This window comes from Lacerta agilis, chromosome 14 (genome assembly GCF_009819535.1).
Source record: "Lacerta agilis isolate rLacAgi1 chromosome 14, rLacAgi1.pri, whole genome shotgun sequence".
In the NCBI taxonomy this organism is placed as follows: domain Eukaryota; kingdom Metazoa; phylum Chordata; class Lepidosauria; order Squamata; family Lacertidae; genus Lacerta; species Lacerta agilis.
The window spans coordinates 18,480,601-18,507,435 of record NC_046325.1 but is presented as its reverse complement, the minus strand read 5'-3'; the positions used below and the strand labels follow the sequence as shown (position 1 = coordinate 18,507,435).

The following is a 26,835-nucleotide window of genomic DNA, read 5'->3' as shown; positions in this document are numbered from 1 at the left end:
AGTCAGGACAGAGAAGAGCCTTCCTGAAGCCTGGAGGGCCACTGCCAGGTCATATATTGGAACAGTTTCCTATGTTCCAAGTGACAACCAACAGCTGAGACCACTGAATCTACCCTGAAGACACAGCGGTAGGGTAGTATGATCTCACAGCGGCAGGGTAATATGATCTCACTCACCACTTGGGAGGTTAGGCTGGGTCTTGCTTTGTTTGGAGATGTGGAGTCACCCACACGGGGGGGGGGGGGGGCAGAAATGAGTGAAAAGTCGCCTCATCTTTACAGCAGGGTTTCGCAAACTTGGGTCTCCAGCTGTTGCTGGACTACAACTCCCATCGTCCTTAGCCACCAGGGCCAGGGTTGATGGGAATTGTAGTCCAACAACAACTGGAGACCCAAGTTTGGGAAACACTTCCTAAGGCAAAATGACACGTTGTGGTCTCACACAGACGCCGTGGTTTTCTACATGCACAAAGGCACAGGTGTGCCCTAGCTGTAAGTAGGCAAAGCTATTGCGGGCTTCTATTTCGGGTAGCCTAGGAATTCCAATTCTGGAAGGAGCAGCATTTTGATGGTTGAGGGATCTTTGGGAGAACCAAGGGATCAAACTAGTTTTAAATGAGCAATGCAGGCGAAGGTAAGAGGAGTGCATATGCACTGTGGGAGACAGAGGTCCATGCACCATAGTATTTTAGGAAGAAAGGGGAAACGGACATCGCCAGCCCCTTCGTTCCCTCCCACCTCTCAGCTCAGCCTAGCCAACACAAGCAGCTCGGAACAGTTTTCCATCCAAGATACAGAAACACCAATGAGTGACACTACATTTTTAATGTTATGTTATAAAGGAAACGAAGGAGCCAAGGTAAGGGCTGAGGAGGATGCAGTTCAATAATCAGAAGTGGGGCATATGCAGACAAAGCATCGAACCCGCTAGGCTGGAGAGGCACAGAAGAACAAAATCAGAGATCCTTTCCCCTCGTATCCTTACTGTTGTCAGTTCATAAGCAACCCACTAAAAAAAGGAATGCGGCAAGTAGGGAGGGAGCCAATCTTCCAGCCAAGGGAGGGAAGCACAAGGAGCTACGTCAACAGGAACTCCCTGGCAAAGGACCAAGGAACTAAGAGCTCTGCCTTGCAGCCTCCGCTGCCGTAACCACTGACTCCATGTTCTTCTCAGAGAGAACCAAGCCTCCCTCCACCAACTAGCCTCTGGTTAAGGATTCCTCATTTCCAGTTGCTCTGATCTGCTGCCCCCTCAATTCTCTTTGCCAAAGAGCTTGTGTTTCCTAGCTTTTGTGGGCTGAGGCGCAGGTTTCATTAGCAACTGGAAACAGTAACAAAAATAATAAAGATGTTGCCGTCAGACTGATGCTTAGTAAACAAGCCTCAAGAAGCAAAACAGGTGTGTCACGAAAAAAGGCAGCGGGAACAGAAGGGAGAATTTAGGAGACTCAGCTGCAACACTTCAGAACCCAAAGTGGAAGAGAAAGGCATGGGTGCCTTCAACTTGCTCCTTTCTGTCTCCGCGCATCCTGGGAAAGAAGGAAGCTGACCTCAAAAACGAGCCCTTCCACATTCTGAGAGAGGTGGCCGTGCCCCGGTGCATTGTGGGAAAGGCACACTGAGCACTGGGGAACTCTGGAAGAACACAGCCGTTCCCAAGCCCTACTTGCCTTTAGAGAGGGTTGATGTTTGTTTGAGTAATTAAATCCTAGGGAGGGGGGGGGACACATCTCAAAGCCTCTACCCTGCCTCCCTTCCCAGCCCTCACCCTTATCTGGTTAAAGTGCTTGTGTTAAGAAGATGGTGTTGGTGGCAGCAGCAGCAGCAGCAGCAACAACAGGTTTTCAAGGAGAGAGAGACTGCGAGGTGGAGGCCTCCTCAGTAGGCAGGATTTCGATGCTGCTGTCTGGCTGGCTTGGGGAAACACTGTCCGTCAGCTCCATCTCCTGGGCCTGGCTGGGTGACAGCGGCTGCGGGGAGCTGGCTGTGTCAGTGCTGGGAGTTGGAGATTTGCCCTCAGAGAGCCCCAGCAATTCCTGGACATTACGGGGTAAATCCTGGGAGAAAGGGAGGGAAAAGAGATTTTATTTGTTGGGGAAAGTTATCCCCCTCTGGCTCACACCCGATTCAAAAGCACACTGCCACAGTGGTGTGGCTCGGTTTCACACTGCTTCAGTGGCATATGAAGGCTGGGACCACATGGAGCAGGGACCACGTGCAGGCAGAAAACCCCCAAGTTCCATGACTGCCATCTCCAGCTGAAAGGATCAAATACATAGCAAGAGGAAAGAGCTCTGCCTGAGACCTTAGAGAACCACCAGCAAATGTGCCCTTAGAGCCGAATTCATTATTTTAGCTGCCTTTAATAAGATGTACAAACAAGCAACAACAAAAACCAAACCCTTGAAGTGTGGCACATAAGAAGATTCCTGCTGGATCAGACCAAATACCAATCTAATCCAGGGTTCTTTATCGCCCAATGGCCAACCAGATGCTTCTGGCAACCCTCAAACAGTGCCTGGAGGCAGCAGCCCTCTCCCCTGCAGGGTCCCCCCAGCAACTGGTATTCATACTCCCTCTGAATGTGGAAGCTTCCCTTAGTCATCATGGCTCCAGGCCATGGCTGACAGAACCACTCTACACCAGCCAGTGTGTAGGGTATCATCACCTCATCCTAGGGGCAGTGAATTATGTAGATTACACATGGTGTGAAATGCCAAACTGTGTTCGTTCCCTGAGCAGTGTCTTCAGCACCCCAGCTAAAACTTCAAGCATGTAGATAACAGTGTGGAAAGTTAACAGGGGTCCGATTCCCAGAGTCGATGTTCCAGTGGCAAACAACATTCTTTGGGTCTCCTCCCCAAACAGGGAAAACCCTCAAAAAACAACATCATAAGGACTGAGAATGCTCATCGGACATAGAATACTGACTTACTATTGGAGGGGGGGGAGGGATACCAGGGTGTGTGGCAATGGAGTACCCTGGGAAAGGGTATGGCTGGCTGGCTCCCTGGACAGCAACACTCCAGGCAGCAAGCATTTTTGTTTGTAAGAAAAGATGACATGCATGGCATGGAGGGCCTACTGAGCTGAATTTTGGGGCCTCCCATTTGGCAACCCTTATCTTTAAATCTGCTCTTGGTAGTGCTATATTTTGAAGCCACAAGGGGAACCAGCTGCATTTCCATTTTGCTTAACATGTCTCCCTGAGCAAGTGAGATGCTTGCTACCTTGTTCACTCGCAGAAGCTTGCTAGCTAGATGATGATCATGTTATGTATCCGTTTTGCTATGAGGTGGCCAAGGGTAAGGATAGAGGACTGTTGGCTTGCCCAGGGTGTTCAGCATTAAGGAATGCTTGGAGGCTCCATGCCTCTTCAGAGGATACCGAGCTACAGGGGTCTTCATTCATGCTGGACTGGGGGTGGGGGCGGCACAAGACTCACTGGAGTAGCTGCCAGCTGCCTGTAGATCGCCTCAGCCCGGCATAAGATGTCTTCCACACTCATCTTCATGGTAAGCTCATTGATGTGCTGTGAAAATGCAGACACAGAAATCAAGAAACTCTGAAGGCAAACAAGGAACAACAAAGAGGAGGGGGGAAACACACAAAGAAATGCACATCTTTTTGAGAGAGAGAGAGAGAGAGAGAGAGAGAGAGAGAGAGAGAGAGAGAGAGAGAGAGAAGGAAAGAAGGGCAGGTTGTGGCAAAGGGTTGATTATATATTTCTGGAAAATAGCTTCTGGTTATAATGCTGCAACTGGAAAAATACAAGCAGCATTAGTCAGGAATGTGCTATGCAAGGTGGACTAGGAAAGCCTTACAGACGAAAGCCAGGTATATAGAAAGGCAAAGGGCCCAGCTCAAGATGCTTCTGGGGAAGACTGAGATCTCGGGGGTGGGGGGGGAGAGATAAGCATTGTTCCTTAACCAAACAGATGGATCGTACTATGGCTCATCTGCTATCTAAGTGTTCAGCAGGAACTTTCCATACCAGCAGGGGGCAGTATGGTGCAAAGGCAGAATGGAGCCAGGCCCAAGAAAACAAAGAGCCTGGAGGAGGAGAGGAAGTGAGGGAAGATGAATGGGGCCCTTGTTTGTTTTGGCTTTTGAGCCTTCAGAGCAACCCTGACCACACTTTTCAGAAACAGGTGTAGCGCATAAATCATCTTTTGCTTCTTTAAAGAAAAAACAACCACCTACGAACACTGCACAGCTTAATGTACTAGAGCAGGCATGGGGAACCTGCAGTCATCCAGATGTTGTTGCTGAACCACAGCTCCCACTGCCCCTGACCATCGGTCATGCTAGCTGGTGCTGATGATGGGAGTGGGAGTCCAGCAGCTACTGGAGGGCCACAACTTCCCCATCTCTGTCCTACACATGGCAAGAGTTAGGCCCCCAACCTCCACGGTGCTCACCTTCAGGATCTCATTGAAGCCAAAGCCAGAGTTCATGAGTGCCTGCCTCTCTGCATCCAGAATGCCACAGGCCACCAGCAGGTGGAAATTGGGGCACGGCAGTCCCGTCCACAGCACCTGGGATCAGGGGGACAGACACACGGCATGGATTGAGGAAGCGTGCCATAACCCATTGTCAGGAGTGTTCTGTACCATACTGCTGGGTGTAATCCTCTGCTAATGTCTGGCTCTGCATTAGCCAGAGCGAATCTATTTCTAATGGGACGCGCTGCTCGTAGCTGTTGGTGGGCGATGTCCCCCAGAAGCTGGAAGTCATCCCTGATACGTATTGGCTGGCTAGAAGCCTGGGCTTCCCAGGTCATGCTGTGCCCTCGGACTAAGCCCCAGACAAGAACACAGCTCAGGTTAGAGTAAGCCAGCTTTAGCAAAATGCTCACACAGCACTCCTCCATCAAAAAGAGGGACAATGAGATTTCTACGTTTGCTCCGCGATACGGCTCTCCTGCAACCAAGTAAGCTGCAGCACCTGCCTGCTTCATCTAGGGCAGGAATTAAGTGAGAAGCAACATTTTGCTTTCCTTTTTTTGTTCCCTGAACACAACCTTGCATTCTTAAGTGACTTTTTAAAAAATCCTAAATACGTGGTTAAAATAGCTAGGCTTGTTCTGATCTGGGGCAAAAGGGGAGGCATGGAACCTTTTTTTAGAACTAGCTGGTTAGAAATTGAAAGCTGGAGTAGCTATAAATAACCCGGACCTCTAAACCAAAGCAACTATTCCTCATGGCTGTAGCGAGGCTCTGCAGCTAAAGACATCTGATTTGTTTTAGGCTGCATTTACTAGTTCCAGCGGTGAAACTAGTTACTGGATAACCATCTAATCCAGTTTATCAGGTGATCTTTGGGGTTTGAGGGGAAGGAAGAGGGAAAAGGAGAAGTAAGAAGGATGCTGGCATCCCTGTGGAACACTATGAAGATGCAGCCCTCAAGTGGTTTGTGGAAACATTTGGCTGGAAGGCTTACAATGCCGTTACTTTGCTGAAGCTTAATACATCCAGGCCTGGCCAGAACTTAGATGAAGACCACCTAGGAACTGTATATGACTGGGAAGGGGGAACCTGTGGCCCTCCAGATGTTGATAGACTGCAGCAGAGGTTTTCAACCTTTTTGAGCCCATGGCTCCCTTGACCAACTACATTCTTTGTGCGGCACCCCGTGGGGCTCAGGAGCCCAGTTATGTCACCCCTTGCCGGCAGAGCTGGAAGCCTCTCACCTTTTTTCAAACACCCTCCCTTGTGGAGTGCTGCCTCAGCCTCCTCTCCTCCCCCTCTCCTTAGGAGTCCTCTGGGCAGTTGCAGCTACTGCCCCTGGTATCTGAGCTGCCCCTGCCCCAAAGAGAGGTGCCTCCTCACACTGCCCCACAGGGACCTTGGGAAGCACCCCCTGGCCAGCCCCAGAAGCACCATTTGCCTGGGGAGCTTGTAGCCAGGGCTACTGCAACAAACAGCTGTGCAAGCCTTTGGGAGGCAGAGACACAAGAGGGCATCAGAGGAGGGAGGGAAGGAAAAAGGGACAGAGGCCAGTGTTGCCCGCAGCACCCCTGACCGTCATTCACAGCACCCCAAGGTGCCACGGCACACTTGTTGAAAACCACTAGACAACAGCTATCATCCCTTGCAATTAGACAAACTGGCTGAGGATGCCTTCTTCAGAACACCCCCGCTGCCTTCTCTACTTTCAAACCCCAACACTGCAAACCAGAAGTCTGTTTATTCTCTCTCCTGTTCCCATTCTTCTTGCCTTTCGAATGCTGAAATCCCATCATGACAACGTAACTTATGTTTTCCCCAGCCAAAGATCCTCTCCCCACACAAAATAAACAAAAACAAACCCGTTTCTCTTAATTCAGTCTCACCTCCCATAGCTGAAGAATTTCAGAGAAGGCAAATTCCCTCTTGAACCAGATCAAGATCCATCGGAAGCAGAAGCACAAGGTGCCAGATTCCTTAGAGTCTGAGAGAAGTAGCCAGAAGGGCAGGAGTCAGTAACAGATTGTTTTATACAATCAGGAATTCCAAAGATTAAGAAACACCTCACTTGCTCCAGTCTTTCCTTCCTTTAAGCTTTCAAAGGAATTAGCCAGAGACTAAATGAAAGAGCCCCAAAATAATTAACTGAACCCCTACCTACACCCTTTTATTGAAACCAGTCAAAATGACACACAACTGTGGCAAGCTTTTGAGTTATCCAGAACTCTTCACCAGGGAAGATGTTATACAGAGCTGGGGAAGTGAAGAAAAATAAAACAAAGAAAGTGGTGATTTTGTAGCCAAGAGCTTGGTTTGTGGACCTGAATAATTAGGAGCTCCAAATTCACCTACTTGAATATAACTATATTTCATTATTAAAAGCAGGCACCCACAAATATGTGACTTGTCTTTTCCAGATGACCTATGTTAAAACCACCCAGCTTTCAGCAGTCCCAGAATTAGGCACACAAGTACCTAGGAAGTCACAGAGTGGGGGGTCCAGCACCCTGAGGAGCAAATTGAGCTGAGACAGCTGTCGCTTCATGGACTCCTGGCTTTCTTCAAAATTGCGGTGCTGTGGGCAAAAAGTGAGAGTATGTGAAGAAGTTTATGGAAAGAAGGTGACATTTGGAACAGCTGCAAGGCCCTTTCTGAGCTCTCCCAGGCCATGTACTCACCACCAGCTCCATAAAACCACAGAAACACCAGAAGGCGTCCACTTCGTTCTGGGTGACGTAGAGAATGGGGGACAGGAGGTCGCTCATGCCTTGGACGTAGCCTGTGCAGGGAAGCAAAAGACATGAAGCCACTAGGTTTTACAACTGAATCTGCAGGCCCACCAAGTTATTTACTCTTTCTACTAAGGTGCTGCAGAATGACGGGATGAGAGATACAACTGCGGGACTGGTGATGGTTCAGAGCGTTAAGAGGACCCATAAAATACTAACTGGAGAAGTCTGCAGGGCTGTCTGCATTGTGCATACTTCTCAGCATGAAATTCAGTATCCCAAGTATTTCAGTTTTCATTTTCATGGGAAAAAACGAATACTAGAGTCAAGTTTCTAGTCCACGTGGCTATGTGAAGCTTGAAAACAGGTGATGGGTTTGTTTTAGCACAGAATACACACAGCAGTACTTGGGCCCAAGATAATAAAGAACAGGCAACTGATGGGGTGTTGTTGTTGTTCAGTCGTTCAGTCGTGTCCGACTCTTCGTGACCCCATGGACCAGAGCACGCCAGGCATGCCTATCCTTCACTGCCTCTCGCAGTTTGGCCAAACTCATGTTAGTAGCTTCGAGAACACTGTCCAACCATCTCATCCTCTGTCGTCCCCTTCTCCTTGTGCCCTCCATCTTTCCCAACATCAGGGTCTTTTCTAGGGAGTCTTCTCTTCTCATGAGGTGGCCAAAGTACTGGAGCCTCAACTTCAGGATCTGTCCTTCTAGTGAGCACTCAGGGCTGATTTCTTTGAGAATGGATAGGTTTGATCTTCTTGCAGTCCATGGGACTCTCAAGAGTCTCCTCCAGCACCATAATTGATGGGGTAGGCTAGACCATTAAGGGAATCATCCACAAAAGGCTCTCTTACTGCAGACTAGCCTCCCTCAATCTGGTGAGCTACAGATGGTTTGGACTACAACTTCCATCAGCATAGCAGCCCCAGCTGGGGCTGATGGGAGTTGTGGTCCAAAATCTCTGGGTTTGACTAGTGAGGGGTAGAAGGGAGTGTAGCAGCATCTGAACCAATAGAAGTCCCTTGGGACACTATGGGAGATTCTAGAATGCATTCTGCTGCCACTTAGTATGACCAGATCAGAGATGGTACATCCCACCTCCAACTTAGCAAAAGGCTGCAACACTCTTCCCTGTGGTGGTGCCCTCCAGAGATTTCGGATTCCAACTCCCCCCTCCCCTGGTAGTTAAGGGGCCCTCCTAGGCCAAGCTAGCCAAAGACCCCCGAACCTGAGCTGGTTCTACAATGGCACCCTGCTGGCATTCCCTCCCCACCTCCAGACTCACCCAGGTCAAAGTTGTACATGCAGTACGTCATCAGCACGTCATTCAGGAGCACTAGGCCAGGGTTCTCGCTGCCCTCATAGAATTTGTTGTTCCTATCCGTGCGGCTCACGTCTCTTTCTGCAAAGGCAGACAGACACCCCACCCACCCACAAATTATCCATAAAATTCGTTTATTGCCTTTCCGCCAAAGGCCACTCAAAGCGATGACGAATACAGGACAGTAATAAGGCAAATGAGCGAGAAGAAGATAGCAACACACAGCTGAGAGGAGCTGCAGAAGCACAACCCCAGGAAAAGCTCCAGGGGCCCCCAGCTCAGTGGCAGAGAAAAGGCTTTTTATGCAGAAAGTTCCAAGCTGAAGTCATGGCATTTCCCCTTAAAGGAGGGTTGCACACTTATGCCATGTTTTGGAAGTAAGACAGCTTGGCTGCCCTAACACCTTTATGGAAGTCTATGGAATGGTCACATTTGGGAAACTATGTGCAATTCTGCTAGGCCTCCCCCCACCCCAATGTGGTGGCTGATGCCTCATGGGGCAGAAGGCGGGGAGACCAACAGCAGGTGGAATCAGAGCCAATGAGAGCCAACTAATTCTAGGAACACAGGAAGGTGCTTTAAGCAGCGTCAGTCCACGGGTGCGGCTACCTACAGTGACTAGCAGCAGCCCTCCGTGGCTTCAGACCAAATTCTCTTCCAGCCCCATCTGGAGATGCTGGGGATTGAACCTGGGACCTTCTGCATGCAAAACAGATGCTCTGACTATTGTGCTACGACCTTTGCCCATTCTAGTTTTGTCCCCATCCAGGGTGCTAGCTAAGGGCAGAATGAGGCTGGTAGGGCAGTGCTCCATTTCCCCTAAAGGACCAGCCTCCATTGCTAGTCCTGTCCTTTAAAAAAAAACTGTTTTAGAGAAGGAAAAGGAGCAAAAAGCTAAGCTGCCAAAAAATAAAGGAGCTGAAGTACCTCCTCTAAGAGATGGGGCAAAAGTGTTTGGATCCATTTAGTTTAGAAAGAGATGATTGGGGCAAAACAGAAGTTTATAAAGTTATGAATTCTGTGTGGAGAGAGAGAGAGAGAGAGAAAGAGAGAGATTCTCCCCCTCCTCCCACAATCCTGGAATGCGAATGTCACTTAAACTGATTGGCAATCGATGCAGGATGGATAAAAGAAAATGGCTCTTCACACAATGCATAATTCATCCATGAATTTTACTGCCATGAGATGTGGTGCTGGCTGCTGGCTTAGATGGCCTTTAAAGGAAGATAGATCCATAGAGCACTGGTTTTAATGCTCTCATTTATCAGCTATTAGCCGCAACTGCTAAAGAGAACATCCATCCTCAGAAGCAGTATATCCCCCTCTTGAATTCCTGTTGCTAGAGAGAACTGTTGCCTTTGCTTCCTGCTTGTGGGCTCTCTTAACGCATCTATCTGGCCAGCCACTGCTGGAAACAGGGTGACAAAAAACTAGGTAGCCCTTTGGACTGATCCAGCATGTCTCTTGCATATGGACCGCTTGTTACCACGGAGTGTTTTTACGATCGCCAACCTCTTGCTGTGTGCACACAAGGCTGTGCTGTCAGGCAGGGGAAAGAGGACGAAAAACAAAAACGAATCAAGAATATCTCTTGTGACCAAGAGGGGTGTTGAACTCCTAACAAATGAGCAACAAGAGCCAGAACTTATACTGACCAATCAGGCTGCGGTAGCCACGCAGCAAGGAGTTCCGCTGTTCCTGTTCCTCGCTGACCGACTTCCACTGTAGTTTCATGCGGAAGTACTCATCTCTGTGGACACACGTGGGAAGGAAGTTGTTAAGAGAGTTCAGAGGCTTAAATGCTGACCCACAGACTGATCACCTCCTTCCAAACCCCAGTTCCAGTACTCCTTTGGCTTCCCCATAACCCTGACCCAGACTTACGTTTTCCGCCTCACTTGTGCCTTGTTCTCTTCACTGGTGTTGTTCCATGAGTAATAGCCCAAAAGGCATTTCCAGGCTTCTTTGCGTGATGACATGTTGAGACCCTGGAAGGGGGGGAGGGAGAAGGTGAATTAGGCCAAGTTTCAAAAAACGACACTAAGATGTTGGAAAGGAAACCAACACGGCCCCACGCTGCATTTATCCCTGGCCTAACAGGCAGCCACTTGCACTTCTGCACACATCCCCAGTTCCCCCTGCAACAAGCGGCCTCTCGCCCGCTCCTCCCCACAGGCCTCACCCCAGCGAAGATCCTTCTGCGCAAGGCAACGGGGTCCCTCACACGCCCATCTGGGTCCAAGTGCTGCTCCCATTCCTGCTCCGAGACGGGAGCCTCCCGCTGGACAGACGGACGCTCTCCTAGCCGTGCCTGCTGCCAGGGGCAGAAAAGAGGAAGGAATTTAAAAAGAAGTGTCAAGGAAAGACACCTCCCAAGGGGTATGGAGACAATAAAGGGGTGACAAGTTGTTGACGCATGCCTGCTGAAAAATCCCTGCACCGTTGGAAGGATTGCAGGGTACTTTCTAGGGTGCCTGTCTACGTTTGGATCTAGACCAGTGGTTCCTAAATGGTGGGATCCACGGAACCCAGGGAGTCTGCGGAACCTACCCAGGGGGTCCGTGGCACATAATAAAACAACTACCATAACACAACAAAAACTAACACAGAGAGATCAGAATTTTCAAAAGTGGGGGTCCATGGCTTGGCTTTTGAAAAGCAGGGGGTCCACAGTACTTAGCTAATTGGGAAGAACTGGTCTACAAGACAAGCAGAAAGCATTTCAGATTGGTGCATGCTGTGGAGGAAGATCAGCAATGGTGGAAAGCTTACTTTTACAAGTTTGCCCACTCTTACTGATCCTCTTGCCTTAGATTCCCCAATAAGCTTCTGCAGAACATGAGGGTTCCAAGAACACATGGGTTGATATCAGAGCATTTTTGAAACCACATTCTTGGTTTTCTAGCCCTCAGGAATTACCTCGTCAGTCACATGCATATTCATGGAAACTCAAGGCCTGGATTCTGCTCCAAGGAAGAATGAGGTCAACAGAGGCCTTGCCCCACTCACATACCTGGCACAAAACATCTAGATGAGGCTAACTGCTTCAACCACCAAGCCTGCCTTGTAATGTTGTAGTGTGGTGGTGTTGGGTTTGGGGTGAGCATGATGCAAATCTCCTTAGGCCTCTGTGTGAATGGATTGCTTGGTCCTCGCTCGATGGAAAGGGCTTTCTTGCAAAGGGGCTCATGTCCACCCTTCCATCTCTCTGGCATTCACCCCCATTTCCATGCTCACACTTCTCCCACAACCGCTCCCAAATAGTCACCTCTGGTGCAATCATAGGCCAGTAGGCATGAGTGGGTGGCTGGGAGTAAAAGAAGATGGCCAAAGATTCTATTGGCCTACAGAGAAGCACACACAAACACTGGGTGCCATTCCTCTCCCCCTCCACCGCCCCACAGTGGAGCTACCTGTTCCAACACTCACACAGGTGATAACTTCAAAGCCTGTCTCATCCTCAACGTTGGCAGCAGCTGGATCACCATGGGAATGCTGAATGACGCCGTCCTCATGGTGCAGAGCCCCACGGAAGAAGTTGGTGACTTTGGAGAAGCCACCGAATGTGGCAGCATAAGGATCCTGCAGGAACCGCTAGGGAAAGAAAAGAAGGTGGCTTAAAAAAGAAGAAGCCACATATCACATTTGGCTTGCTGCCCAATTCTAGCCTTGCTGAATTAAAATTCAATTTGGGTTTCTCAGCTCTGAATCAATAATCAATATTCCAGATACAAAACACACACACACACACACACACACACACACACACAAACACCAACTTTTTTACCATCACTGCCTTTCTGTTCTAATATAATTCATTCAAGGAAACTCAGGAGCCCATGTTCCCATAACTCCCTGCTCTAACCAGTGTCAGCACCTACAACTGACAAGTCTCCCTGTTTATAGCTTTTGTCCCTTCCCACATAATCCCACTGCCACAAGTCTTTAGTGGTTCCCAATTAGTGGTCTGTGGACCCCCGACCAGGAGGTCCATGGCACATATTCATCCTGTTTTGAGGAGTTATGCTCTCATGCAGGTCACATGACTCATGCAGGAGCATGGCCTGGAAGACACGCATCTCCGTTTTTTGCGCTGGGACATGTTGGAGGGTGTGGTGGCACCATTCACATAACAAAACTACCAGAGAGATATCAACATTTTCAGGAGTAGGGGGTTCCATGACTTGGCTTTTCAAAAACAGGGGGTCCGCAGTACTTTGCTAATTTGGAACCACTGAACTAGAACTTAAGTCACAGTTGCAGGGCATTTTGGAGAAGTGCCTCACCGACACAAGATTGGAAGAGCTGTCATCGAAGAGTTGAAGCTCATCAAAGGAGTGGGAGAGGGCGTACGAATCATGGGTGTAAACCAAGTAGAGGCGGGAATCTTTGGGGGACCTGCAAGGCGAGAAGAGAAACCAGAGTGAGTTTATTGCCTTCCAGACACTGTTAGGATATCTGAAGGACCACTGGCACCTGGACGAGCTGTAAAATTAGCGAAATCAGAGGCCCTTCTTTTTAGGTCCATGAGTGAATGAGCACCATGGGCAGGGCCTTTTCAGTGATCACACCCCCTCCCTAAGGATGGCCTCGCCATTGTTGCTTTTAAAAAGCAATTATGAAAACATTTTACTCCAGTCTGAGTCCAACTAATTTACTGTGATGGTGTTTTTAGTTCAGAATTGAATATTGTATCTATTATTTTTCTTCTTTAATTTGCAGTGCTGCTGGGGAAAGTGCTCCTTGCCTCCAAGTTCGTGCAAAGTGACTGCCTTGATCCTAATATAGCCCAGAAGTCGAAGGCTAGTCGGGCAGCACCTTCCACATCTGACTTAAGAGCTTTCTCTTTACTTCCACTGCTTTATCTTTTGTACAAATAAGGTACCCGGCACCACCCTCACTCACGTGGCTAAGATAACGTATTTGCAGAGGGCCTTGAGCAGGGCTTTGGTGCCTCCACGGTGGAAGTGCAGGGCTTGAATGGAGATGCCGTCTTTGGTGATGAAGATGAGGTATGACCAGCCCAAACCTGGCTTGCTCTTGCGGATGGACTTCAGCTCAGACAAGCTGAGGGAGAAGGCCCACTGACCACGTGGGACCGGAGATTTGGGCCCGGAAGCTGCTGGAGAGGGGAAAGCCAAGCACAAATATAAAAGGGATGATGTCAAGAGAACCAGAAAAGAATATTCCACATTTGCTGACTTCCTCTTCTCCAGCAATCCCTGTACTATGCCACTTAAGTATACCAAGGGGCAAAGAACCCCGTCCTCTTTTTGATTACCATTTGTTTCCTCTTGAGCCCGAGCCCGGGTCCCCACTGTACTGATCACAGCCCAGTCCGGTTCATACCCTGGATCAAAGATTTCTTCTTCGGTCTGGCAGCCCACTGGGTCCTGGAAAACAGAAAGAGAGATCAGGGCTTTCAGAAGCTACACAATTCCTGATACTTCATCATGATGTTCAAGGAGGTGCTCACACAAATTATGAATTCAATGGAATACACTTTAAGCTCTTGGTCTCACTGAGAGGAATTTGAGTGTGGAAGGCGTGGAAGGACAGACTCGTCTTTAAACAGAAGTGCATGCCTGTCTTTATGAACATTAACAGACCTGAAATTGCCCTGCTCCCTTTCTGCATCACAATGGAAGGGCTACTTCCTAGGATGAGAAATAAAGCAGAACTCACAGGATTCGCTAAACACAATCCTCCTTGTTAGGAAAAATAATAATGCACTGTTACATGTAAAGAGAATGGGAAACAGTATAGAAGATTGTTCTCTATCCTGAACAAAACCTTAAATGAGCATCTAGAGGTATAAGCGCTTCCTTAGGGTGTTCCTGTCTTAAAACATAAGAATCAGGAATGCTTTGCACACAGAAAGTCTCAGTCACTGGCATTTCCAGTTAAAAAGATCTAGTGCAGGAGGACTGAGAAAGATCTCTGTCTGATGCTTTGTAGAGCCACCGTAAACTGTAGTGGGCAGCCCTGAGCCAGTTGTTCGACTCAATATAAAGCAGTTTCAAATGTCCAACATTTCTGCTGGTTCCACTATATCACAGGATACTTTTTCTGATCTACCATTTCCAGGGCTGGCTTTGATCAACAGAGGAGGAAAAGATGGCATCCTTTCTAGAAAATAGAACAGCAGAGAACTGGCATATCCTCATCACTTCATTCTCCACGATCCTCCTAGAGAGGGGGTGGGGTGGAGAAAGCAGGGAATAGACCCCTGTGTGCAAATCATAAAGTAGTAAAGGCACATTCCTGAATAACATTTTCAGCTTTGTGTCCTGGTTAATGGGAATGAAGCCCAGAACAACTATCTAACTGCACCAATTCAAATGGAGGGGCAGTCTCAGCAGCTGCTCCACAGTCCTACAGCTGTTTCCCCCAGAAACCGATTAAAAATCTACTATTTTTGAGAGGCTATGGCAATGCGATATGAAAAGAACAAGGAAACTAGAACACCAGTTCCCAATACAGGCAAAACTTTTTAATGAATCACGAGTCTAAATAATGTTTTATTTAGACGATGTTTTATTACTTAAGTTATTAGGACACAATGTGATGAAGATTTAATATACCAGTAGAAGTTTATACCATCAAGAAAGAGGGCCTCACCTTCTTGGTATATGTGATCTGAGCAGCATCTGATGACTCTTCTATGGGTGTCCATTGTAGCAAAGTATCAGAGCCCTGAATAAATGGAGAAAGACAATCTCATGAGAGAGTCATAAAAAAGATATCCATAACTGTGTACACACACTTTACTAAAACAATCTAGATGCTGTCACAAAGTAATCTGAATTTGATCACCTAGATGATATAAGTTTAAGGAAATTTGAATAGCATTACTGATTCTCCTAGCCTCAGGGAAGAATAAGAAACTATGCTGAGCACTAAAGGATTGCCACCTCTGTATACCTCTTCCTTCTCCTACGAAAGTGACTCATCCCCAATTAGTGGAAAATCTGTTCAAGCCTACACCCACTCTATATTCCAAGATGTCACCAGGTACTGCCTACACCTTTTCACAATGTCACCAGGCACAGCTTACAGTTTTTCAAGCCTACTTCTGAAATCACGAGTGCTAGGAACACTCTTTAAAATCAAAGCCCGGCGTACTCAGAATGCTGAAATCTATACCGACCAAATTCTACCACCACACACCACGTGCACACGGCCCTGACCTTTTTTCTATCTTGGGTGCACAACCCTTCCCTCATCCCTTTTCCAACTCCAACTTGTATCCCACCTCAACCAACCTTCTCGATTATGCGTATAACCCCTGGAATAAGGGAATCCTGGTCAGGATGACGCTTTGCGCTGGTGTGTAAATAGACACCATCCTTCTCAAATGCAACCTGAAGGAGGACAGGATAAAAACAGGAGGTCAGCACAAGAAGCAGGTTCACTGGCACCCCCCGCCCACCTCCTAGAATGCAGCCGGGGAAGGGAAGCCCTGCCTCAAACTAAGGCCGCTGCTTTACGGCCTCCCAAAGGACCCCTCAATAACGCTAAAGTAAGAGGAAGGGCGACTTTATAAAAACAACTCAGAGCAAGGACCTTTTAGGAACTTCTACCCAGGAAGGGGGTCAGATTCCGCTTCTCCCCACTAACTATCCAGCTGAGGGGACGAGAGAGCCGCTCTACCAACCTCCCACTGCGCTCAAGAGGAGGAAAGAGACCCTCCCGCTCCGCTCCTGGGGGACAAATGTGAGCTCTCCGAGAGAGGGGAAACCCAAACCTCCCCGCAAGCCTCCCCTTCTCCGAGGAGCCTGGCCAGCCCTGCCCCACTGGGGGGGAAGGCCTCCCTCACCCTGCAGCCCCCTAACTCCATTCTCCCTGACAGCCACTTCCGGAAAAACAAACCGTCATTTCCTGCTCCATTTGCTCCACCCTCTTCCCACCCACCCCGGCCCCCATCCTTGTTTCTGGCAGGAACGCTTACGGGCGCCACGTCTGCGGACGCTTCTGCCGCCATTTTGGTATAGGGCCGCGGCTTTGCGATCTTTCCCGTCAGTGGGCAAAGGGCACCAATCGGATTATACCACAAACACTGACAGGAAAGGGAGCTCATGTCGGGCCAAATAGAAATGTGCTTTTATGCTTAAATACGGGGTATGAACGTTTATAACCGAACCGCCATCAGCTAGGAAAAAACAACGCAACAGCGTATCAAATACAAGCAGGGAGGGAGGGGAGAAGAAAGTTGACGCGCCCACCATCTTTATATAGGGAAAGGGACTACAGCGGGAGGGCTACCGCTTCCTACCGCGCCCTGTTTCCTGTCGCCTTTATCGAGGAGGCGAACGCCATTTATTACGCGTAGAAACTAGTATGAGTTTGGCCAAACTGCGGGAGGCAGTGAAAGACAGGCGTGCCTGGCGTGCTCTGGTCCATGGGGGTCACGAAGAGTCGGACACGACTGAACGACTGAACAACAAAGAGATAGAAAAAGGGTAGAGCGACGCACACTGTTCGCAGAGGTTCACCCACTTCCGGGCCAAACCGGAAGTGCTCCCCACACGAACTCTTCCCCGCGCGAAGTGCAGAGAGATTCTGTCCCGAAGGCACCAAGCTGAAAAGGGCCCAAGGAAAAAAGGATGGGCGGCTTTGCCGTTATTAATGGCCGTTCAGGCCTGAGTGAAGTTAAATGGCAGAGCCGTTTTCGCAAGGGGGCAGCGCCGAGCCTCCTCCTCCTCCTCCATCCTTGCACGGAGCGCCTCGAAGCTCCCGGTCCACTTTTAGGAAGGGCGTTGCGTTGTGCGCTCTCGGCTGCGGTCCTTGCCCTGCGCGCTTACCTGAGAGCAACCCCCACTGAGCTCGGCAGGGACTGCCTTAGGAGAAGGCGCGCGCAGGCCGCAGTAGCCTCGGGCGGGGCCAGCCCCTCGCTCTCCGTCCTCCATCTTTGAATCGGGCATGGGGAAAAAAACCCCTCGGGCCCTTAAAAGGGAGGGGGCGCTGCGCTCTTTTAGCTCCGCCATCTTAGTAACGGGAAACGTGCGGGCGCCTCTCTCATGCCTTGTGAGGGCAGAGGGAGTGGGCGGGGCCTCCGGGGGGGGAGGCGGAGGCGGAGGCGGTTGTTTGGAAGAGGAGGGGGGCCCATAAGTGTCTTGGGGAGGGTCAAAGGTGAGAGGTCAGGGTTCCGAGTGGTGGCCCCCGAGGGGGGTGGGGAGGCTTCGGCGGAGGAAGAACTGAGAGGCGCTGGCAGGTAATGCAGCCCTTTCCCCCCTCCCTCTGGAGCCCTTCTTGGAAGGGGAGGGGGGAAGGTGTTTGTTTCTGCCTGTTTCTGCCCCCGCTTCTTCTCTTCCTCCTCCCGTTTAGCGTTGTTTGTCTGGAGATATTGTGACCTGCCTCCCCCGCCCTCAAAGGGATGAACGTGCGTTTTGCCGTATTGCTGGAGCAGAACCCAGGAGTCCTGGCTCCCTGTTTCCATCCCTCACTGCGACCCGTTAGAAAGGACCCCACTGTTTACTACCCACCTCCCAAAAAAAGAGAGCCTCGGGGTCTGGTTAGGGGTAGCCTTTTCTGCTTGCCCTTTTCTGGTGACCCTGGAGACGTTCCTTCTTGACCCTCCCTGCTTAAATGTGCTAGTTTGCCTTCCTTCCCAATGGCAAAAGTTTGCCCCTGATAGATTAGGCAACAGTTCTCTTTAATAAGAATGATTCTTGTTTCGATACAAATGCTTACAGAAATAGTGGGTAGCAGGTGCTGCTTTAGAAGAGGCATTACATGCAATTCTCTTCAAATACGGTCCATGCGTGTGGTCAAAAGGAAAGGTTGTTGGGTTGCCTCTCAAGTACTGTTTCATCCATATAATTTAAACCAATTTAATATTTCAGTCAACTAAAGCCCTTAACGTTTGCCCAGCTGCTATTTCCCTAACATTAACGTGTGTGCCCCTTCTCTTTTTTGTTTCCCTGTAGGATGACGAACATGGCGGATAACCACAAGGAGAGCTGGGCGGCCCTGGTTGCTGCAGCAGAACAGTACCGGCGTCAGACAGGCAATGAGATAGTGCTGCTCACCGCCTTCAGGGCCCCACCCCCTGGTGGCTTCAGCTACGCACAGCATGGAAGTGGGGCTCTGGCTGATGCCGTTCAACGCTACCTCGAAGATATCGCGGTGGTTCATAAGACCACCGCCTTTACCTATGCTGCCCGTCCTCCTTCTGCCCCTCGCCCAGGTCCCACCAACGGGTCTTACTCCAGGAGCTGCCCCTCTACCAATGCCTCAGATGAGCCTGCCCCACACAGGACACCTACCCCCCAGGGGCCCTTGCCCCAGGCCTCTGGAGGCCAGGAGCCTGAAGAGGAAGACGATGAAGGAGACAGGAATACATTGACAGAATTGGAGCAGCCAGGTGGGAGAGAGCAACCCAGTGACACCACTGGTACGTCTATGTGCAGTCGGTGGTTTGTTTGTGGAAAAAAAAATATTTATCTCGGCTTTCCTTAAAATGCTTACAAGTAGCATCATTGAAATGCTGTATAATAAGGCAACATCTTAACAAATAAAGCAAAAAGTCACAGCAGCCAGAAATAAATTGGATCAAGGCAACATTCACACCATACATTTAAAGCACAATGATACCACTGAAACAGTTGTGGCTTCCCCCAAAGAATTCTGGGAGCTGTAATTTGTTAAGGGTGCTGAGAATTGTTGGGAGACCCCACTCCTCCCCCAGAGCTTAAAAATCTTAGTGGTTTAAGAACCAACCCCTCTTCCCAGGGAACTCTGTAAATTGTAGGTCTGTGAGAAGAGGAAGGGTTTCTTAACAACTCTCAATTGTTTACCCTTAAGCTCCCTTTAGTATCGTAGTGCTTTAAATATATGGCGTGAATGTGTCCTACATTATTCCTGCCTCCCAGGAGCTGCTGCTGCTAGGACTCTCCCTTCTCAAGTAGCCTGGAGGAAACCACCAGACCTCTTTCAATTCAGGAAGGCAAGCTTTACAGCACCTACGCTCACCTGAATCAGTCTGCTTAGCATAATGCTTGGTTCAAAGCCATTATTATTATTATTTCATCCTCAACAAGGGTTTGTTCCATGCATGAGGTTTGTCCATAGCAACATCAAGATTTCCTTTTGTGGAAAACTGCTGAAAATGTGCCTTTAACTCTAGGAACTTGGTGTTTGTTTCTTCACCGCAAAATCCTGAGTATTTTGCCTGTTCTGGTCAGGATGCACGAGTCTTATTCAGAGCGCAGATAATAAACAGAGATAATGAGCTGAAATTTTGGTGTGGCTTTCTCATTGAATCTGCTTCTTCCAAAGTAACGCTTTCTGCACTCCTGTTGGATGTTTCCTTACACCTAGCATGCAGTAGTTGGGTCTCAAGCTCTACAAGTATTTGTAGGGTGCTGCTTTTGCCCGCTGAATAGGAGACGCCCCTTTCTCAGAAACTCAACTTTGGATAATGCTTTTTTTCCAGATCAGAATCCATATCCAGGCACACAGCACACCACCATCCTTGCCTGCCCAAAGGGGAGAGGAGCTCCTCACCATTTTAGCACTACTTGAAAGTATAATTTTTGACTCTTTAAATCTGTCCCCTAAAGAGTTGCAACATAGCCCCAAGCTCACAACCTAGAAACAAAAGTGTTGCAAAGTGGTGTTTATGGTGATAGAACTTGCGGACTTGACCGCTTTAGTGAGAGTGGTGGTTTGATGTGAACATAAATAACAGAAAAAGACCCTGTGTGAGAGACAGGGAAGGGAAGATCTCCCAGGGTGGGAGCCTGCGAGATGAATGGGATGCTCCCAGGTGAAAAGCTGGGAGGGTCCACCCGCTTTTGTGTAAGACAAGGGTTAAGGTCTACTCCTGATAGAGGGCTTTGTAATCCCACCCACTCCCCTTTCACTTTTTCTTTTTTATTATTTAGAATAGTTTGTTTTTTTTATTGCATTGTACTGTATGATAAAAAAAATAAAAACCAAAAACACACCACCTACCAATACCCACTGATAGCTTTATCCTCCATGAATTTATCTAAGCCCCTTTTAAAGCTGTTAAAGTTTGGTGCCACTATAGTGAATCCCATCATTCTAACTATGTGCTGTTCCGGTTGCCGTCCCAGAAAACTGGCTGCTGACGTGCATTGCAATCAGATGTTATTGCAGAAAAAAATACAATTTTCGTGCAATGTTGCTTCTGTGCCCCATAAGGAAATGTAGCAAAACTGGTCGTCAGGTTTCCAGGCTCTGTCCCAGCTCCCGTTTTAGCTTATATTTTGATGTGGAAATAATGAGAAATGTGATATTTTTCAGAGACTGAACACAAATGCTTTGTCCTTTAATCTGCACCTCTCGGCACTGAAAAAAACAACCCCTCTCCCATCTTTTCCCTCCAGTATGTTCTTAAATCAGAAATGCTTTTTTTAAACAACAACAACAACAAACACTTCACCTCCTCGTCTGGTGAGGAGTTCCATGCGGGTATACGATGTTAAAATTGGCCACCAACCCAGTTGGCTTTAAAAGAGGATTGTACAAATTCATGGAGGAGAGGTTTCTCAATGGCTATGAGCTGGAGATAGTAATGCTTCTGAAAACCAGTTGCTGCAAACCACAGGGTGGGACTGTTCTCCTGTGCTTGTAGGCTTCCCACAGGGCATATGGTTGGCCACTCTTGGGAGCAGAATGCCGGGTTAGAGGGGCCATTGACCTGAACAAATGGGTTCTTCTTAGTTTTTAAAGTTGCCACAGGAAGGGGAAGATGCTTTGCTAACAGTTGCTAATTGCATCTCTCAGTTGAGAGATGGAACTTGAAGCAAAATATAGCTGTACCTAACTAGTGAGTGAGGGATCCCAGTATAATTGGGGGGTTGGGGGGGTTCTCCGGACGTAACTGTGTTGATCGCTCGATAAGCAGTCCCGGAACGGCTACTTCTCATGTTCATTTCGGGGGTCCCTGTGCATACAACTCAACGAGATCTAATTCTGTTTTGTTTTAAATTCACTTCCAGGTTTGTTTGTGATGGACGAGGATTCTCCAAGCCAGGAATATGAGCCTTTCTTCGACTCTGATCTGGAGAGCACTGACGGTGAGTGGCAGCTGAATCTCCCACCTTTTTTTTATTTTTTTTTAGCCTCTTCACTCCCTCTGCCAGCTTCCCACAATGTACATACTATGTTGACTGCAAATGTGGAAGAAGCCAAGATACTGCTGATTGCATTAGGCCTGGAGTCATTCAAGGCTTTATAGGTATCTTGAGGGAGCCACTTTTCCCATGCAGCCCCTCTCTGTTTGTCAGGATCTTCCTTGTAGGGCATCGGAGAGGATCAGCAGCCAGAAGAGCCAAGTGGTGAGTGTGTACCAGAGAAACTTGGGTTTGAATCCCTGTTTGGCCCTGAAGCTCACTGGGTGACCTTGGGCCAGGCTAGCTTACCTTACAAGGTGGTCTATGAGGATACAAGAGGTGACCCCCCCACCCCCAAGCCCCACACTTGCTGCTTTGAGCTGCTCAGAGGAAGGATACAATAAATGTGAACAATGGGTACAAAGGAGTAGGGCTCTGTTGCTTCATACATTCATTAACTTTTCTTATTCTACCAGGGTTTTGAAGGGAGGTGGCAGCAGAAGTTATGTGCATCCTAATGACAAACAAATTGCCTTTCCCAGCCAAATGTCCCCCTAGTCCTTTTGTTCTACCTCCAGCAAAGTCAAAGCAGATGTCTCAGGAAAGCTTTCAAGTGGGCAGACCACCTCCTGATAACTTGGCTCCAAATATCACATACCTCTTAAGATGTAGCACCTGGCAACAGACTTGGAGATACTGCCTTGGAACATGGAAGCTCCATGTTCATCTTACAAACCGTAAGGCAAGCCGGGAAGAGTCTGTCTAAAAATCCTTGCAAAACAGCTTGCGTGGCTATGTCCCTCCCCTCCCTGAAGAAGTAATGACACAGACACGTTATGCCAATTGTAATGGGCGTAAAGGCCACAACTTTATTGGTTACGGATGTTGAGCGGTATTGGCTTAGGCATTGGAATCTTATCAGCTATATCCGACCCCAACCTGTGTGTTGGGAGTCAGTGAAGGGTTAACCACCAATAAGGAACCCCAGTGATGAACATCTCCCAGAATTCCCCCTGTGATCACCGTAAGGGGCGTGCCTTAGGCCCTCAGTTCCCCGGGCTTTGGACAGGGCTATGCCCCTGGAAACCTTTACCGGAATACCCTTCAATTGAGGGGCAGTTGATGACGCTACCTCCCCTCCTCCCTTCTAATTGAAGTTTCCAATGCCTAACCGCCAAACCAAGAGTTGTGACAATTGCTACGAGGTAGGTGAAAAAACCCATCTTGGCTAGTCCAATTGGGAAAAAGTCCTACCAGGCCCCCCGGCCAACCAAGGCGACCAACCGAAGTCCATAGCAAGGCCAATGCTAAACATAAAGGGAGGGTGGGCGGGTGAACCTAACCAGCTGGGAAGCAGGACAAAGAGGGCGAGCTTCCTGCTCGCCACTAGTTTAAAGGGACTTAGACACGCCCCACCCAGGCCGACCCAGGCGCGGGAATGGGCTTACCAATCGTGCAGGGGCTGGATTCAGCCCCTACACGCGTGTTCGGGTCGTGATGCCCGCAAAGCCACCTCCTGATGATCCGGAAGTGGGCTTCTAGAGATGCATCTAATTTTGCTGTCCAGGTGAGGTAGGGAAAAGAGATCAGCAAATATGGTGGGCTGTTCTGACAAGAGCCTCAGGCCATTGGGAACTACTTGATCTATTAATTGTAAGAACTGGTGGGCAAAGGAAAGGAGTAACATTTAGGAGATTTTATCTTGGTTGAACACTTCCAGAAGGGAGTCTGACACTCTTTTGTTACTGCTAAATTTACAAATGATAAGGGAGGCATATCAGGGACTTTATACAGTAGGAAGGAGACATTTGCTTGAAACATGCACACCTGTAGTGGAGTCTCTCTTCAGGCCTCTCCCAGCCAAAACTGAACCATCCTTCTCAGATGCATTCTATGACAGCAAAAGCTGGAGGTTTCATGGGGTGCTGCAAAACAACATCACTTGTCTGTAAGAAACATACCTTTTTCAGTGCAGTGTTGGGTCCTTAGCTGTTGTTGGACTACAACTCCCATCACCCCCAGCTAGCAGGACCGGTGGTCAGGGATTATGGGAGTTGTAGTCCAACAACAGCTGAGGACCCAAGTTTGAGAAATACTGCTTTAGTGAGTTTTAGGAATTTGAAATAAATGGGAGCATAGTTCCTGTGAGAGTGATGTTATCCCTTCCCTCCTGTAGCTAGGGAGGAGGATGCTTTATGATGGTTCATTTCTTTTTATTTCCTTCCGTCCTTCTGACCCATTTTTCTCCCCCCAATTTCTCTCTCCCAGATGGGAGTCTAAGTGAGGAGGCTCCTGGCCAGACAGCCCCTCCACCCCTCAGCCATCAGTATGCCAAGTCCCTGCCTGTCTCAGTGCCTATCTGGGGCTTCAAGGAGCAACGGCAAGAGATGCGATCCTCTGATGAAGAGAACAGCAAGGTGGGTAGGAACTGAGAATGTGTGTATAGGAAAGGCAGACATATTTGGGGGGATACACTCCAGAGCTCCCCCCTTCCTTTTAAAGACAGGGGTACCTTTACCTTTTTGTGTAGGGTTCAGCTGGTGGGTAAACTCCAGAAAAAAACCACATTTTCCAGCAGGGTGGTAGGATCCCTGCTGGAAAGGTGCTGGGGCCACATTTGCAAAAAGTTCAACCCCCCCCCCCAGTTCCTACAGGTGTCACTGTAGCTTTTTTAAGTGGCTGGGGCTGTGCATATCCTGTGGCTGCAGCTTGAATGCACAGAAACTAATGTCATTTGCGTTAATTCAGCAGGCAAGGAGTCTCAGCTTTGCTTTGCTTTCTTTAAAAATCAAAACAAAACAAAAAAAATCCTTCCAGTAGCAGTATCTGAAGAATTGTGCATGCACACGAAAGCTCATACCAAGAACAAACTTAGTTGGTCTCTAAGGTGCTACTGGAATGATTTTTGTTTTGTTTTGTTTTGTTTTTTTTGACTATGGCAGACCAACACGGCTACCTACCTGTAACTTTAAAAATAAAGTTCTTACAATTGCAAAGATAGGCTTTGAATGTGCGTGGCCAACGGGAGAGAAGTCGGAAGGGAGTGAGGCCTGTAATCCTCCACAGCCCTTTCACCCTCCTCATGACTGGCAGACAATTGTGTGATGTGTACTTTATGCAAAAATCAGCAGTGGTGGTGTTGTTTTTAATGGTGCTTGAGCAAAGGATAACGCCTGAGACTGGTTTGTTGGACTTAGGGGGGGGCGGCCTGGGTGCTGGAGCTGCTTGCAACTAGTGAGAGCCAGAAAGCAAAGTAGGTGAAGGATCTCAAGGAAGGGGGTGTATCTTGGGTTACAAAGGGCCAAATGTCTTCCACTAGGAGTTGGGCATTTAGTGTCACCAGTCCCATGTTATGGAACAGGTGTTTCTGGAATACCTTCTTATACCACCAGGCCTATATGGTGGCTTAAAGCATCCTTGATTGACCTGTCATTTTTAATTATTTTTTTAATGGTGCTCAATTCTGTCACGCACTGCCCTAATGCCTTTATATTGTTCTGTGTTATAAGCATTGACAACAGAGAAGAAAAGAAATATATCGAGTCTCAATTTGGAGTTGTGCGTCTTAAGAGTAGAATGCATAGTCTTTGGAAGTTGGGTGGCAGAACCTCCAGACTTCCAGTGGGTGCTTCTGTCGAAAAGCTCTTCTAGGTAGAGACCTGAATTTAGATGTAGGATGGGAACGATCTAGTTTTGCTGACTTGCGTAAATATTTAAAACAAATAATGAAGACTTCTCCACCTGGCCCCCCCCCCCTCCTCATTACAGCATTCGTCCCCCGACCTGGAGAAAATTGCCGCCAGCATGCGAGCTCTGGTGCTGAGGGTGTCAGATGGCACAGAGATGTTTGGGGACCTGCCTCGGCCGCGTCTCAACACGAGCGACTTCCAGAAGCTACAACGGAAATACTAATGGATTTGGTGGCCCTTTGTCTTGCCCCTTCCTCAGTTTGTGCCCTTTTATTTCTCCCCCCCCCCCATCCAAATCGGTGGACAGGGTTGGAAGCTCCCCTCAAGCCATACAGCTCGAATCCCCCCCCCTTTTCCCTCCCTACCCTTCCGGAGCTCCCACAAGCTTTAAATTAAAGTGATGACCTCAATCTCTACACTACAGCTGGCGTGGAGGGTCCAATTGCCTCCCGTTCTCTCCACGCCATAAATTCTGTCCCACTTTCCCCTTCTATCCTATCTAATTGAGGAAATACAGTTGTTTTTTTCTGAGCGGGGTCCCTGACACATAGAAGAGGGAAATGGAACACTGCGGACGGATACTGACAACAAATACACCCCCATATCTGTTCTTGCCACCACCATCAACCCTTCCAATCTACCCCAGCATCTGGCTGCGGTGGGTTCCCTTGGTCAGTTCCCTGAGGCCCCCCCCCTTTTTGCTTTCTTCCTCCCAAAATAAGTGTCTTAAAATATCCTTTGCACATAAGCTGGGTTTGTCTATACACTTGACCTAACTGACCCTTTGTAGAGCAGGGCAGCAATGGTGGGGGAAGGAATCCTGTCGTTTTGTGCTCGCCCCACCTCCCCCACTCCCCATGCATAGCTCTCTCCCAATTTCCAGGAGCGGTACTTCAGGGTCCTTTTTTCCCTCTTGGGGGGAGGGGTGGTGCAAAGGTGGGGCTACTCTCACGGCAGGCGGGATGTAAAAGCGGCTCTAGGAGTCACCTACACCCCTCCGTTTATCTCCCACCCACCCACCCCCTCGCTGCCCCAGCATAATACTTTTGTATCAGATTTTTCAAGGGCGCTTTGTTGCCCTGGCCCTCTATTTTTGTCCAAAGATGATTGGTGAATTTGGAAGGGAGAGGATGTATTTTTCCCCCTCCTTCCTGCAAACCTACAAGCCAATATTAAGAATAATAATTAAAAAAAGCTGTCTTTTACCAACTCTTTTGCTGTATTGTCTGATTGACAGGAAGTGAGTTAGAAAGGGGAGGGGGGAGTTGCATCTCCAGAAAGAAGGTGGGATGGCAGGCCTTTGCGGAAGACCTCTTCCTGTAACCACCAGTTACCTTCATCCAGACATGTGAGCGGAGCAAAACAGGAGTGGGGAGAAACATGCCCCATTATATATTTTCCGTCTTCTGTTTATATCCCCCTCCCTCAAAGAGGAGATCGCCTCATTCATAAAATCACTTGCCATTTGGGCTGATGGAGAGTTAGCGTAAAGAATTCTGAGCAGTTGTCACTTTTCACCCCCAGCCCAAAATACAAATGTGCAGCAGAAAATAAATT

The 26,835-nt window shown here is 48.6% G+C and overlaps 2 protein-coding genes across 8 annotated transcripts; one reads left to right on the top strand and one right to left on the bottom strand.

The window, feature by feature from the left end:
* Positions 1-1,716: 1,716 nt before the first annotated feature.
* TBC1D17 (TBC1 domain family member 17) lies at positions 1,717-16,403 on the bottom strand. Of its 5 annotated transcripts, none has more exons than XM_033169295.1 (17): positions 16,377-16,403; positions 15,770-15,868; positions 15,126-15,200; positions 13,786-13,897; positions 13,410-13,626; positions 12,791-12,902; positions 11,934-12,098; positions 10,687-10,818; positions 10,389-10,492; positions 10,160-10,254; positions 8,469-8,585; positions 7,126-7,226; positions 6,923-7,022; positions 6,334-6,431; positions 4,421-4,537; positions 3,445-3,531; positions 1,717-2,056 (listed from the first exon to the last, which is right to left on the bottom strand). In XM_033169295.1, the coding sequence occupies exons 1-17, from the start codon at positions 16,392-16,394 to the stop codon at positions 1,844-1,846; spliced, it is 1,962 nt and encodes a 653-aa protein (XP_033025186.1). In that variant the 5' UTR covers positions 16,395-16,403; the 3' UTR covers positions 1,717-1,843. The 5 variants fall into 5 exon arrangements, with proteins under 5 accessions (XP_033025186.1, XP_033025185.1, XP_033025187.1 ...); XM_033169294.1 differs by lacking the exon at positions 16,377-16,403 and adding an exon at positions 16,324-16,372; XM_033169296.1 differs by lacking the exon at positions 16,377-16,403 and adding an exon at positions 16,324-16,372 and having other exon boundaries at positions 10,687-10,815.
* Positions 16,404-17,509: 1,106 nt separating this feature from the next.
* Positions 17,510-26,490, top strand: LOC117058245 (proline-rich AKT1 substrate 1-like). 3 transcript variants are annotated; one of them, XM_033169285.1, is made up of 5 exons: positions 17,510-17,718; positions 18,434-18,870; positions 21,476-21,553; positions 23,858-24,006; positions 25,358-26,490. In XM_033169285.1, exons 1-5 carry the CDS (start codon positions 17,525-17,527, stop codon positions 25,499-25,501), a joined length of 1,002 nt encoding a protein of 333 aa, XP_033025176.1. In that variant the 5' UTR covers positions 17,510-17,524; the 3' UTR covers positions 25,502-26,490. The 3 variants fall into 3 exon arrangements, with proteins under 3 accessions (XP_033025176.1, XP_033025175.1, XP_033025177.1); XM_033169284.1 differs by having other exon boundaries at positions 18,434-18,900; XM_033169286.1 differs by having other exon boundaries at positions 17,618-17,636; positions 18,434-18,900.
* The last annotated feature ends 345 nt before the right edge of the window (positions 26,491-26,835 follow it).